This window comes from Cupressus sempervirens, chromosome 10 (assembly GCF_028749045.1).
Source record: "Cupressus sempervirens isolate cs-2001-9-10 chromosome 10, ASM2874904v1, whole genome shotgun sequence".
Lineage (NCBI taxonomy): Eukaryota > Viridiplantae > Streptophyta > Pinopsida > Cupressales > Cupressaceae > Cupressus > Cupressus sempervirens.
In genome coordinates, this window is record NC_143127.1 from 551,761,181 (window position 1) to 551,777,611 (window position 16,431).

Sequence of the window (16,431 nt, forward strand, 5' to 3'; positions counted from 1 at the left end):
ATGGTATGCGCAAAATCTTCCACTCCAATTAGGGATAAATGATACATGCTAGTATATATTTGATGGCTATGGTCTTGATGGCAACTTCGAATGGGCAAGTTGGCTAGAAAATGAAATAGTGACTTCATGCCCATGTTAAACTAATTCAAAGACATTAATATTTGAATAAGCAACAATGAAATAAAATAAATTATGATGTAATGCAACTTGGTAGTATGATACAAAGGAATCATCGAAGTCTAGGCAACATATGTCATTCACACAGGGGTGGCTCAATCAAACAATACAAACCATTAACTGGTGATTATAATATTCTGGAAGGATTTCCAAACATAACTAGCAATGATGATACAACAAAGATGAACGAAAATAAGATGAGCCATCGTGAAATTTAATTAATACGAAGGACAAAGAGCAGGGAAACATCGAGAGTATTAATAGAATAATAAGCATCACACACATATATGGAGGCAGCGATAAAAGGATACAGGCATCATTTAGGAAGCTCTTGTGGAGAACAAAACACGTGCAATGAGCGGCTATATATAATCAGTGGGATTATACATAGCATCTGGAGCAGCTTGGCACACCGCAGAAGACATCTTCAAAGAGGAAATAAGGACAAATCCTTGCCAAATCATCTTGATGAAAAGTCACATCAGCAGCAGTTTTCTAATCCCACTAATTAAGGAAGCACTAAAAGGTTACAAGAGAACAAGGATAAAGAAGAGCATCTCAAACAACTTTTCTACTAATCCATGGTATGACGAAGAATGCAAGGCCGCAAAAAGGAAATTTAAAGGGAGAAAGGAAAACAAAACAATCATAAGAGTATACAAGCAATTGATCAAATCCAAAAAGGAAGAATATGTGATTAATCAAAGGAAGGAGCTAATCATGTTAGGAAAGCACAATCCTAAAGATTTTTGGAGGAAGTTACAAGGTAGGAAACAGGTTGAAAATAAAATTACGGATTCTCAATGGTTAGAGTATGCAAAGACTCTTTATGAGAGACCGGAGGATGAAGTTTCACTCCCCACAACCTGTTGGTTCCCAAAACCGCAAATTGGAATCCTACGAGCCTTGCCTGCTCGATGCTAGGATATCCAACTGGTCAAGGCCAACTTGACAAGATTGATCGATGCGATCTAAATCCCCTGCGCTTCCGGCTTTGCAAGACCGAGGCGGGTGTACCTGATCCTGGACAAAACACTTAAATCTAAGATGCTTAAAGCAGATCGATTAGAACACAAATACAATAAAAGTTTTCCAAATGGCAAGAATTATAGGAAAACTTTAAACTTGCAATTTATGAACTAAGAACAAAAGTAAATGATTGAAATAATGTTTAAATAAAGAATAAATATAGATTAATGCAACAGATGAATATATTAATTCCTCAAAGACAAGAAATGAGACATTTGCCAGCATATGGATTATGAATTAAGAATAAAAGACCAGTGCTTAATTAAATGGGCAATAAAGTCAATATTATTAGTTGAAACGTACAACTTTATAAGGTTCAATATATTAAACTATAAACAATTTTAATAATTCAGACGCAACGGATCAATTATATAAACACAATTTAAATTAGTCTAAAATGCATTTTAACTCCTGCGAAGACAAATTAGACATAAATACAGAAACAATAAAATATTTCACAATATCTATGTTTATCAAATTTAAAATGCAATAATGGTCCATTCCACTTATCCGAGTATTAAAATATTTATAGAAAGTAATAATAAACATTTATAAAGGACACAACTTAATAAAAAATTAAAACTCTAATGCAAATAAATTAAATAAATACTTCTTACTGATGTGGAAATAAAATCGTACTGGAGACACTCCTTATGGATGGTCCATCCAATATAACTTGACTGCAGACTCGCACAAGAATTCAATTGAAAATCCACCATCCACAAGCTTAATTCAGAATATGTAAAATTAAAAAATATGAATATGAATATTGTCTCGTAATACGTTTGATTTTCTATTACATATATTTGTAAAGAACCTAAGGGTGTCGGTTGTCTTATGAAACATCACACCCTTTCATTAATTATAAAACTCATTTAAGCTTAAAAACTTAATATGTTTTAACTTTAGCGGGCAGTTTAATCTATCCATAACTTCTAATATTTTGATGCGATTTCCCTCATTCCTGTGGGTGTTTTTCTTTGGACGCAATTTTTCTCATTCCTTGTTCGTTCTCTATTGTTTTATGCAAACATCATACTCTGACTTCACGTGGATGCCTTCTTTGTCTGGACTGATCCTTCTGTGCGCAATCCTCCTCTCCATTCACGCACAGGCAAATTCCTTCATCCTCCACATATAAGTTTGATGTGCTTCTGGACGTGGGAGTGCAAAGCAATATTCGAATGAGTATCCCTACCGTAGGAAGGTTCTGATATTCTCCATCTGAGAGCTTCTATCCGCCTGGCATTATTTCATTTCCCCCTCCCGCATGCATCTCCAAACGCAGACTCCACTTGGTTTAGGTACACCTGGAAACTATGGCACCACTTGCTATCGGGAGGAGCTTGTTCAATTTTGGACGCCATATCTATTTCATCCAATTGCGCAAGTAGTCCTACAACAAAAATGCAAGAACATTAGATATTAAAAATAATAGCCAGTACTGATACAAAATCCATGCTCAGGGCCTCTAATATACAATCGCTTGCTAAATTAATTATTCAAAAATTCCTCATTCACTATCCAAGCTGCTCCAATCAATATCTCTATGTTGACATGTTTGAAGGATTGTTGCTTTAATAAATTGCCTTCAATCTCCATGGTTTGCTTAAGGCATCGCAACATTTCCATGTCTAAACGAAACCTTGAAATCTCATTGACATTATGCTTCCTGATAACTTCTGAATATCTTCAGTGTAATCCTTTACATTCTTGCTGCTTTGAATGATTTAATATTATTTTAGAAGGCAAACAAACCTCAAAGATGCTGATGGCTGAATAATAGAAACATGCTACCATATTGCCCAACCCGTAAAATTTGAAGGTAGTCTCTTTGCAAGCAATGTCCACAACTTGCGATACATGCTTCAAAATGATTTAAGAAAATCAGCTTTAAAAAAACTTTCCAAAGGAGAGTACTAAAGCTGCATCAGGCATCACTACTCGCTGGTTTCCCTGTGGAATTCCATCTTTCCATTCACATCTCAGACAATGATGCCACATCCATATTTTCCCTTCCCCTACACCGGGTAGAATAAAATCAGAACGAAGCTGTTGAACATATACTGCAAGCTTTCCCTGCTGATGAATAAAATAATAAGCATGAGCAGTTGGAGGTTGATTACATGTATGGCAGCGAGAACTCTGGTCAAATAATCTATCCTTCACGAACCTTTCAAAAGGCTTGTCATAATTTCCATAATAGTTGACACGAGAGACATGGCTATGTTCACACACAACCTCCTTCAAATTACAGTGACTATAAAAAGAAACCAGAATAGTCTGATGATAAGAAAGAGAAGTTGTCAAGCCCTCTTTAGAGAAACCTCCTCCTTCATGATGAATACTATCCATGTTCTTGGATTCAATTTTCAGATGAGTCGCTAATGAGCTAAAGTCATCCTCAGCATCAGTTATTCCTTCATTCTTTGACTGCACTTTACCAGGTGATTCTTCAGAAATCTTTCTACAATTAGCGGTTCCAGATGTGTCAAAAAATGTGGATATGTCACCTGTAGTACAATTGTTAGATTCTGAATCCTTCATGCCCAAATTAGAAGTGATTGCTGCATAGGAGCTTCTATCAGTAAGTGGGAAAGCTTCTTCAAAGGCCCATTTCATCTGCGAGAATTCCACCACGGCCAGAACTCAAGAAACCTTTAGGATGCATTAAAACACTACCGCTGTATGTGGCTCTTGAGTTGTCGTTGCCTTCCACTCCTATCAGCTATGTTGATTCCTGAAGAATAATCGTTTGCTACATCTCTTTTTTTATTATGATATGCATCTGATTTTATTGAAAATGAATCAGCCTAATAAAGTATTCACTTCTCAATGACAATACTATAAAGCTTTCGACGTTATTTCAAAAATGGAGACCTAAATTTTTGGGCTTCATCACAACCAACAATTCGGATGAACTATTTTCCGATGAAGACATACTCTAGGGATAAGGAGATTAGCAAGTGGAAAAGCTCAGGATATTGATGGGCTGCAGGCTGAATTTCTAAAGTGGGGGACAGATTTGTTGACTCCACACATCAAGAACATTTTTAACATGGTCACGCAAGGCTGCTTTCCCACGAAGTGGACCACCAGTGTAGTTATTCCTCTCCATAAGAGCGGGAATGTCAACAACCCTTCCAACTACCACACCATCATGGTAAACACAAACTCTATGGAAGTATGGTAGAGCGGAGAATCAGCAGATGGGCAAAAAAAGAAGGGAAAAGAGCTATGGGATAGGCAGGTTTCAGACCAAAAAATGCCACCATTGATCACTGCATTACCCTAAGGTTCCTCGTAGAAAAAACGTGAGATAAATAGGGGGACGAGGTTTTTTGTTGCTTTGTTGACTTTAAGAAAGCTTTCGACACTATCCCTAGGGATAAGTTATGGAATAGGATGGAAGAATTAGAGGTCCCAACAGAGTATAGAGCTGTTGTTTATAAATTTTACGAATGGGTAAAAACGAAAATCAGAACCAAAGTGGGCATGTCAAAATGCTTTGGCAGTGACATAGGGGTCAAAAAGGGATGCCCGTTATCACCTACCTTGTTTGGCCTCTATATTGACAAGTTAGAGGAGTGGCTAAACAAAGCCAATGGAGAGGGAATTCAGCTGGCTGATTATGTGATCAAATTGCTTTTATATGCTAATGACCTCATTCTCATTGCCAAAACAGCACAGGGGCTGAGAGAACATTTGAAGAACTTAGAAACCGTTTGCTAAGGAAGAGAAAATAACAATGCACTTTCATATTTAATGAAAAGCACTAGAAATTGTAGAAGAATACAAGTATTAGGGGATAGATTTCCATTACTGGCTCAGTTGGGAAACATGCAGATCAAAAAGGATACAAGGGGGATGGAAGGCATCTTATTTTATTCAAAACACGTGCAGGACAGCAGAGTTATTGTAACACAACTACAACTATCCACAAAACCAATAAAAAAAAAACAAGTACAAGTACGCAAAATTTTTTTTATTTAATTTCTCTTAATACAAGTACAAGTACACAGATTGAACCATTCTTAAACGGAAAACCTCAAAATAGATGAAAACATCATCCAAATACGAATCCATGAAGATTCTAAAACATATTGAATTCAGTATGATAATGATATACAATCTCATCTTTAAATGCCTATGTCCAAATATGGACCCTACAAGCAAATGAATAATGATTCAGGTAGAACTTCATTAAGCATCTTTAGCTACTTGTAAACTCGAAGCACCTGGAAACACACAGGAAGTAACACAAAACAAAAAAGGGCTCAGTACACACTGAGTAGAATAGCGTAATCCACCTGCATGCATGTTAGGTCAAACATATACATAACCATAATGCAGATATCCATTTCATTACAAGATAGTGCAGTTCCAAAATTAATATGCAAGAAGTAAACCTTACTTATTATTGTAAAATTAAACTCGCATTAAGAATAACACGTCAATGAAACATATATATATTGAGGTGTCATCGTTATGGCACTAAGATACTGCATCCCTGTATGATATGCTCATAGTCAACACATAACGGTTTTCTCTATTATACTTGTCAATGACAGAATAGAGTTATGCCTTGTTCTCCGTACTTAACCATAAAGGTCTAAGTCATAGGTAAGGCCAACTTTCTCTATATATGTAATTAACCCACCCAATTCATTTTATAGTTATCACTGAATTAAATAACTGAATAAGATCAACCAAATTCAGCCACCTCGATATACGTTCATCACAGTTATTCTTAAAATACACATCAAACAAATATACTAAGATTACACATGTAACGGATATCTAATCAGTGTACAACATGATACTACATTCTTCATCTATTTGAAACTCATCTTCTGCTGCCAATTTCGAAAGTAAACTTAGGTCACTATAGCAACAGGAACAACAACTATAATATTAAGATCTCATACATATAGTTAAACTGACATAATAGCTTAACAATATATATCAATCTTAATATTATATATATTTGATTTCCTTCTGTCATAATAATCTTATTTATCCTTTGAAAAGGCTAAGATAATAAAATCAAAGTACATATGATATTCCTGTTTTAAATGAACTTTCATCATACCAATATCATAATTCTACCTTTTACTTGAAATCAACTTTCCATCTCAATAATGAACTGAAACATCTTTATAATAAAAGGATTATGTTTCATAACATTTCAAAACATTCCACAATTGTTATTGAATTACTTCACAGCATAATCAAAATAACTGACAGATTGCTCAAAACCCAAGTTTAGTCAATGGAAACAATGATACCATATATATATTCAACTACACAATTTAAATTACCATGTTAAGTTCTACTTGCAGTCAGCATTTAGGCTGTGTATAACCTTAAAACATAATCAAACATATAATAAAAATTGACTGAAATCATATCTACCCAATAACTAAACCTCAGTCAAGTATCTACATTTTTAATTGGATGATTACCCAAATAATAGTAAACATTATTACATATCTCATTCTTGCTTTAGAGTTTCGAACTATGACAGTTATCATCATATCTATGCCATTACATGAAACTATTTATTATAATTCATATTTAATACAACGTAGGATAACTCAAACTCAGAACCTATATTTACCTTATGGTTATATAAGTGTACAAAATCTTAATGTAAATAGCCAACCGACGATTATCAACAAATCCTTTGTTAAGTTTCATATCATCTTCACAACTAAATGTATATATATATTGTGTCAATTTATCAGTCTTTAACAAACTTCTAAACTCATATAAAAACCAACCTATTTCTTAATCAATTTAAATAAATGTTGACTATTCAACCCATAACTCACAAAATGACACAACACACCAAAAGCTAAAATCTAACTATGTTAAGTTTCATGTTAACCATTTACAAAATGCAGAAAGCCAATAATGCTACTGTTTGTTACAAATTTCTATATCCTCATTCCCAAATCTGCTAAGTTCGACGTGATAAGATTACTCTCATTTACAATCGAAATGTTTGACAGAATGTCTATGTCATCGACCACAGATCTGATTTATCATAGCTATGGTTTTAATATAAAACAGTCATTTAATATTATCAACAACCAAAGTTTTATACCAACTAAGTTTAACCACCAAAACGAGTTCAATACCAAAGGCTACAACACACAATTACAAATGAATTGTTTGACAAAATGCCCAGATTATGATTTACTACAACCCACATGCAAACATCATAACCAAATGAAATTTTCCTTCTCACATTATTTAAAACACAGTGGTAAGTTAAAATGCCCAAGCCCAACTTATTAACACTGCACGGTATTATTAAACCCTGAACATAGAGCACATAGAACTCAACACAATGAATGCTGATACAACATGTTCAAACACACTCTCAGAAATGATACACATCCATAGGTATACCCTATACAACAAAACTCAAAATACAGCACCATACCTCACATTTAAGTATGGATACATACAAAGCTGCGAGGTTCATAAAACCTGACTTCACATATACCCATGTTTAAGTGTTAGATACTCAACATATCGCTGTTAATCCATATTCAAACAAACATATTGAAATACAAATACAGTTATAAAGAAAAAGGGAGATTAGGGTAAGAAATTGCCCCTACTTGAGAAATAGTAGAGGGTAATTGCTCAACTCCAAAAATATCTGCAACTTGCCGAGAAAGCCAAAGTCCAAAATAAATACCACACTTCCAAAATGCAGAGACCCAAATACTGTCTTGCAACGGTGGATTCGATGATCAACAACATAATCCAAGAGAAGTTTATCAAAATAACAAGCTGAGAGCAATACAACCATGCTCGGCCTTAAAAACTCAAGACCATCTTCAACAAATTCCTCCATGAACATGATTACATAGCATCAAGGGTTACAAATGTTCTTCAACCAGAGCAATGCGGCCAAATTTCTGGCCCTTTTTCAATAGATAACCCAACTATCAACATGAAATGGTCGACTGTACTAACAGTGCCATAAAACCCCATAACTTTTGCATTCATTGATCTCTCATTCAAAACAGGGCCGTGTATACGGCAAGCCCACTACCTCCACCATATTTTGGCTAAGATAAAAAAACAAATATCCCTTGATAAATAAGCATGTGAATCCCATTAGGTTTGTGTTATTCAAACCTTATTTCAAACATCACTAAAACAATATGGTGTGATCTAATCCACTAGAGAATGTTAATAGCCATGGGTTAAAGCTCTTAAACAAAAAACAAACATCACTAATAATTTAAACCCAAGGTTATAATCCCCAAACAATATAAATTGAATGACTGCTCAGCGGTAACAGAAAAAAAAAACTGAATAAGTATATATATATATATATATATATATATATATATTTCCTTAATCTGGTAACATTAAATAGAATTTTTTTTTAAAACAATTATACCTAGGCAAAGAAAATTCATATATTATAACCTGAATATAACATTGACCAATAAATAGCTCGCAATGTTCACAAATTTGTTTCACCAAAACACCTAAAATATACTTTCTAATATGCAGTAAAACCAAAGAAGTGGTCAGGCATGACAGTTATGGGATTGGAAGACTAAGAAATCCCTCTTTGGGTTGCTTATATGGCAGCGAGGTATGGGGGAGCAGCATATCAAACCATAAATGGCGACAAATTGAAAGGATTCAGAAACACTTCATCACAACTAATCTCGGAATCAAATCCATACGAGATTATTTTAGTGGAGGCGAGCATGTTCCCGGTGGAGGCCTCGGCAATTGTTAGATTGTTGAGCTATCTAAAGAAGGTGAGTAAAATGGATGCACATCGCTGGCCTAGTAGGGTGGTTGACGGAGAACTAGCTCGTTGGAAGAAGACATGGAAGAAACAAAATGATAAATGGTTCAATAAGTGGAACATTGACTACCAAGAATGCTCAGAAAACAATTTTGAAATAAAAAAGTGGGTGGCTGGAAAAGTCAGATCTGTCATTTGGGCAAACCAGTTAGGTAGAAAAAAAGCCTATTATGTCAAAGAATTTAATCCCACATGCGAACATGATGACAAAGAATATTTAGGAGCCGAGATCAAAGGAAAGGCAAAAATCCTAATCACTCAATTGAGATATGGTTCCCACCGTTTGAGATGTGGAACTGGTAGATGGGAGATCCCTAAGGAAGAGTGGGAGGACAGAATTTGTAGATTTTGCAACGAGGGTGTGGTGGGAACAGAGTGTCACTATCTGAAGGATTGTACGGCATACGAAGACATTCGCAGCCACCACAAAGAAATGTTAAAAGAATGTTAAAAGTGAACAACGTAAAAGACCTTTTCGAAGGACCAAGACTCCTCAACGGGGCCATTTTACTTATGCAGATTCACAACAAAAGAGACAAGCTAGAGAAATCAGATCAGATTGACTAGGAGTTCTATGTGGGTCCCCTAGGCTTATGGCCTCATGGACATCATAAAAAATCTTTCATTCATTCATTCTTACCCTGTGGTACAGTAATTAGTTAAGGCTATCCAGAATATAGAAATAAAGGTGTGATTTAATTAAAATGAATTATTATCAAAAGGATGTAATTATTTATTTCTAAAAAATATGACCCTTGACTTTGAAAAGTTGCAACCTCCTTTGAATAAGATATATACAAAGGATATTTTAATTGAACAAAGATATATTCAAAAGACATTTGATAAGAAGAAATATTCATATAATCTTTTGTACGGAGGGATAAGGAGTTTTAATATGGCTTTGTAACATATAATTCAAAAATTATATTTTAATGATAAATAAAAGCTTTTTTGTTTTTTGTTTATTTAAAAGGTGTGGAGTTTTAAACTGCAGTTGATTCGTTCTTTAAAGTAATTTTAAAATTCTGTAAACAATTTAAATATCAGATAAGTTGGTAGGGTCATTTATGACATTTTAAACTCAATCATCATAGTTATAGTGAAATATTGAATTGTTTCCTTATTTATGTCTAGTTTATCTCCCTATCTTAGGAGTTAAAGTGCAATCTGGACTAGTTTAAAAGTGCATATATATACTTGATTCGTTGCGTCTTGATTGTTAAATTGTTTATAGTTTTAGTGCATTGAACTTTATAAAGTTGTACGTGATAATCTTTATTGAAGTTGACTTTGGTGCCCGAATAATCATTGGTCTCGTAAAGTCATTGAGTTGTAGTTATTGGATCTATATTCGAAGTAAGAAATCTATATACTTCCTTCTTACAAGCATCAAATCCATTGCTGACAAATATTATACAAAACATTCATTCAATTTAAACATTCAACATTCAACTTTATTTTGATCGAGTTCAAGGATTTTGCCAACCGGAGAACTCACCAAGCTTAAATTTGCTACATAAAAGCTTTGAACCAAGTGATCAGGTTTGAGGTGAAGGTCTACTTGCCTAGGTGTAGTGGAGCCTGAAGTGCAGGGGAGTTGAAGTCATTCATGTTTGTTAGCCATAACTGATTGAAGAATCCCATCAGAGAAGTGGCATGCTCTTGGGTTTCCAATCTGTGGTTTTGGGAACCAACACACCCGAAACATTCCAAAACTCTCAAACTGGACCTTCTAATACACCATACTAGCCTACATTGGTCAATTAATAGGCGAATCCCTCAAACTTTGATGCTCACAAAAACTGTGACATTACATATTTGTATGCATTGTAGTCCATATCACATGTATGGCAATGGAAATTGAGAATAACCCAAAAGAAATCCTCTTCGAAAAGGGAACATGTGTAAATCTTGTTAATGGATGGAATTATTTGTTTTTACTTTTTACACATTCTTTTCACATTTATATTGTACTTGGGATGCACTTCAGATCTTATAACTAATCCTGTTTTGAAATGTATCATGAGTTAAATGTGTTGATATTGTATCAAATCCTGAAGCACAAATATCTGCATTTCTACCAGTTGCTTTAGGAAACTCAATCCCATGAGTTTATTATTGTTCGATATACGAAAAGCATAAATTTATTTGATTTTGATGGGATAATGTTTTAGTAAAGTATTATAGGTGAATGAGGGGGTGCAGATTAAGTATTGCAAATAATCTGTAGCAAAAGGCTGACTATTTCTGTGGATGCATATGCTGTAGCTTTGCATGGGCACAAAAGCGTCAAAATACATCTTTCCTTCCAGGTACACATTGGCTACACTTTATTTCTTTGATGTTTGATGTTTGAATAATTTCATTAATAAAGTTGATTCAAGCAGATCTTTAAGTTTGTTGGTCAGTGTCTATTCCATGAGTCATTTGAGGCTCTTTAAGGTTCATAAGGTACTTTATTTTCAATTCTTTAAGAAGTTTATTAAGTTGTTGTGTCGTTCCTTAACAAACCATTTCAAAGCAAGTTTCTCATCAGCATACCTTATATCCTTAATGTATATCCAATTTGAAGTAGTTAAGATATATTGCAGATTTACTTTGAAACTACCAAAACAAAATTCCTGTTGTACTATATGCATTGATTGGAATTAGAACACAAAACAATAGTCAGATAATAAAACTCCCGCTACTAACATTTGACTTCAGATTTCTTTTCTTTTTATTGTTGATAGATTCAAGCACACTTGTTTGTCCTTGGAATGTTAGAGTTCTCTCACATTTTTTTAACGGGAGAAACTTTGTTGGCTATGTCAGGTAATCATATGGTCTTCTTTCTCTTAAACACTATCCTTGTGATAGTGGTTATTTTAACATTTGAGCCTTTTCTACCACAATCAACTAATAAACCTCTCCAAGAGGATCAAAAGGACTCCAATCCTGAGCAGCAAGAACAAAGGAAGGAGCAAGAGCCACTGTTATCTTCTTGATCTTTTACCACAAATTATTCTGTACTCTGTAATTGAAAAGATTACAAGTGCTCTCTTTTAATCAGTAGTTTTCATTTTAAAATTTTCCTCCGTCAATATTTGTTTTGTAACACATGTTACTCTAAATGTTATGAACAAAAGCTTCCATTAAAAGCAGTATGATCATTGACATCAATGAGGTGTAAATTGAAGGCTTTTGTATCGTGTGTTCAATTCCACAACCCAAAAGTATAGTAAATTATGTTTTCACGTAAAATAAATGTTTCCTTATTTTTTGTATTGGGCATAAGAAATCCTGCATTTTGGAAATGGTAGGGAGATTTAATGTGGTTATTTGTGAATATTGCCTTTGTAATTTTGTTACAGGGGTCGAAAATGCCCCTCTACTGCAACACGTCTAGTAATGTGCAGTATAATGAAAATGGAAGTATGGAGGTCCGTAAAGGGCTTGCGGGTGGTAGAATGTCTGTATGTAAACAGCTAGAAAGGTGGTATTTTGGTAGCTAAGCAGGGTGGTTTTAGGGGTTTGTGCAGCAGTTGGAATATCGTTGAAACAAGCAGTGTACCTTTATTTTTAAATATTAATAACAAGGTACAATATTACCGATAAATTTTTTTTAAAAATCAAATAGAGATAGTTTGTATGACATGTAAGATGAATTAAATCAATTGCTGGTATACTAGATGCTACCCGTTGCAAATTATGTAAGGCTTCACATCCTCAAAATGTTGCTAGTACTGTGTTCCAAAGTTAGTTGCATTTTCCTTATGCCGAAGACTAATAGTTAAGATTGTTTAAAATTATCACACCCCACAACCTCCAAAAATGTACATCTACTATGGTCAAAGGATATGGCATGTTTCTTGTCTGAAACTAATAACATAAAGGCTTTGATATATTGAATTTAGTAAATAAGTGACAATCGTAAGATGAGGAATTTTTTGCCAGCATCCGAAACCTCTTATTATATTTTCTGGCTCTGTAATTAGTAAGGTAGACATTTGTAAGTTTAAGTCTTGAACTAAATTGTGTACATACAGATCAACAAAAAATTTGTGCTTTGTTCAGAGATTAATAGGTACTCACCCATTATTTATGATTGTATATCTTAATAGGGTTTTTCTTACAATTAAAATAAAAAATTTGGGTTCTCACTTGAGATATATGTTGATGGTCCTAAGTAAGACCGATATTTGAATCTAAACCCAGTTCTCCATTCGCTTGTTAAATTTGATTGTGAAACTGGCTGGGTACAGATTGCTTGTAATTTGAGTAGTTATTTACTGCCATGTAAGCTGCTGGACTAGTTACAAAAGTGAGTTGCAACTAATTCATACGCTGAACTAATAGTACTTGCTTGGTTCTGTTCAATCATTGCCCATACATCCCACCATTGTTTTAAATTGTAACATTATTTCCAAATGTGGGCTGCCCTGATTAATTCTCAGGAAGAACGATGTGATCAAAGTAAGAAGGATTCTCCGTTTATATGGTGCTGAGTTTAAATCTCACTAAAAAAATGAATGTAAGCTATGCCTATTTAAAATCAAAAGATAAACTTTGTTTTTGTTTTTGAACAATTTATGTGATCAGTGCATTCTGTTTCACTAATATGTAGAAAATGAATGTAAGGTAGGAAGCATTATACAGTTGGGTAAATGTAAGATAAACAGTAACAAAATTGGTTAAACTAATGTAGAAAATGAATGAATGAAAGATTTTTATAATGTCATCTGAATGCTCAACAATAATAATCAACATATTGGACAAGGATCAAAAGTGAGGAATTATTGGTTTTGAAACGTGCACAACAAGTTCTTTCCCACCCTATTTCTTCAATCATATAATATATCTGTTGTCAAGATTTGTCGTTGGAATTTGGCTGATGATCCTATGTCATCCATGCTGCCATGTGGTTGGAAATGACTCGGATTCCTCTGTGTCTCTTCAAATCAGGTAACTGCCACCTCATTGCTTTTAATGGTAGGATGATGTGGTTGAATTTTGGAAGGCAATCATTCCATCTGCCTCCATTGCTCCAACATTTAATTCATTCCCTCTTGATCCTTTATGCATGTCTTTTCAAAATCACTACTTGCTCAATATCTTTTCCCTAGTTGTAGCTTTTTTAGATTGATGGGATTTGAGTTATTTACCATTTCTTGCCACACCTACCCTCATGCCATATCTTGTTCCTTTTCTGATGGCATTATTTTGTGCTTGCATTTGGCTTCTCATTCACAAGTTTTTTGGGTGTGGTTCGACTTCAAATATGACCTATGCAGAATCAGTCCACGATAATAGCAAACAAGTTCATGTTCGTGTGCATTGTTGCCATTGTCAAATGAGTTACTCTCTTAACTTTTGTGTTTGATCCTGTTGAGGTTACTCGTACAGTATATGCTCACTATATGGTGAGGCATGTATGGTGGGGTCGTACAATGAGGCATTGTATGGATGTCAACCTCTTGGAGACCAATGTCACTTATGGTTAGGCACCATACGTTGTATGACAAAGACCAATGGTGGAGCAATGATACAATGTATGGTGATACCAATGGTGGAGAGTACGACAATATTAGTACAATGAATAAAGTACGAGACGCTTGGTAGTGAAGCCAATACAACATGCTCAATAGGTACATGTATGCAAGGCCAATGTTGAACGAAGTATGATGATGTGCTAGTGCCAAGTATAGTGTTAAGTAATATGCCAGGTATGGTGCCAGTTCTCGTACAATGAAAGTACGATGATGGTTGTGGAGTAGTGTATGTTGTGTCAGTACACAGTTCTGTAGTGATCATTGGCTAGACAAATGTGAGTTGGTTGGCAGGTTTATGTAATGGCAGTTGACATACCGAATTCTACAACGAATTGTAGAATGTATAAATATATGCAGATTTGTTAAGAATGAAGGGTAGAGCATCAAAGTGGTGTAAAGTTGGGTTGATTGTAATGCAATATGAGCTATTGCAAAAATCCATTGTCTTTGTATGTAACATCAGTTATTGTAATACAAAGAATCGACACTTAGGGTTTTCGGTGGTGAGGTTTTCACAAAAGAGTTCACTGCGTAAATTTGGTTTCCTATATTTATCTTTTGTCCGTGGTTTTTTTTATGTTCTTGTTTCTTTTGCTTATCTCAATATGCTGAAGTAGATTTAGACATTTTCTATTTCTCCCCATAAATTGGCATTAGGAAGGCATTTTTCATGTTGTTGCTTTCCTTGCAAGTGGTATAAGAGCCAAACCAATTTTTGTTATCCTTGTTGGGTAGGGTTGGTCGTTTGTCAATTTGGTTTTAGTCAGAGTTTGCAAAGTTAATGTTTGAAAATTGAGATGGGTGGTATGTTTAGAAGAGTGGACATTGAAAAGTTCGACGACATAGACTTTGAGTTGTGAAAACTTAAAGTTGAATATGTGCTAGTAGATCGAGATATGTGGATAGCCAAGCTTGGCAACAAGCCTTCAAATGTGAAGCAGGAAGATTATGATCTAGTAGATTGAAAGGCCAAAGGAATGATAAGGTTGAGCCTTAAAGATTTTGTTCTCTTAAATGTCCATGTAGAGAAAATTGCATGTTCTTTCTCGAAGAAGCTGGGAGATATTTATCAAGGAAAAGCCTTGGTAAACAAGCTCTTCCTAAGAAAGAACTTGTACCCTCTTAAGATGGATAGAGGAACGACTGTGAAGATCATCTAAATGCAATCAATATGGTGATTGCACAATTAACATCTATTTGTGTGTTTGTTAGTGAAGAAGAGTGTTGCATTTTACTGTTGTACTCATTGTTTGATTCTTGGGATCATCTTGTGATAGCCATCAAAAGTACTACCACCCAATTTAAAACAGATGAACTAATTGTGGCACTTTTGTCAAAGATGCAAAGAAAATCTTCTAGGGAGACTAAAGAGGCTTTCATCGTTTGAGATAAATCACAGGACATAAGCAACAAGGACATGAAGGTTGAATGTTCTGGAAAGAAGTCCAAAGTGAAGTGTTGGAACTGCGGATAGACTGGTCATTTTTGAAAAAGTTGTCATGAGAAAAAGAAGAAAACAAAGAATTCTTGTGATTTAGTGTCTTCTCAAAGTGATGATGAAGATGCTAGCAATGTTTCTTTGGCTAATCGATCATCAGATGATGACTGGTTAGATTATTTCAATCTTCATTTGGAAGATGTTTGTCACGATGTCGTGTGTGACTCGATGCCACCATATTGTGGGAGTTTTTGGCAATGATGTAGATGCCATGTTTGAGTTGACACTACACTTTAGCAGGAGTTGTTGGCAGTGATGTAGATTCTTTTGTTAGTGAGTGATCTTCACTAGTATTACAAGTGTCGAAAGGTGTCATAAATCTTGATAAGGATCTTCTCACATTTGTT

General features: G+C 34.7%; 1 protein-coding gene across 2 annotated transcripts in view; it reads left to right on the forward strand.

Annotated features, from left to right (window-relative positions):
* LOC149535076 (putative peptide/nitrate transporter At3g43790) overlaps nt 1-12,312 on the forward strand; it is a 202,447-nt gene extending 190,135 nt beyond the window's left edge. For both annotated transcript variants that reach the window (XM_089807859.1, XM_089807860.1), the window contains 2 exons: nt 11,324-11,367; nt 11,870-12,312. In XM_089807859.1, the coding sequence (XP_089663985.1) occupies nt 11,324-11,367; nt 11,870-12,042 (217 nt within the window). In that variant the 3' untranslated portion in view covers nt 12,043-12,312. The remainder of the gene's footprint in view (nt 1-11,323; nt 11,368-11,869) is intronic.
* Nucleotides 12,313-16,431: the final 4,119 nt, after the last annotated feature.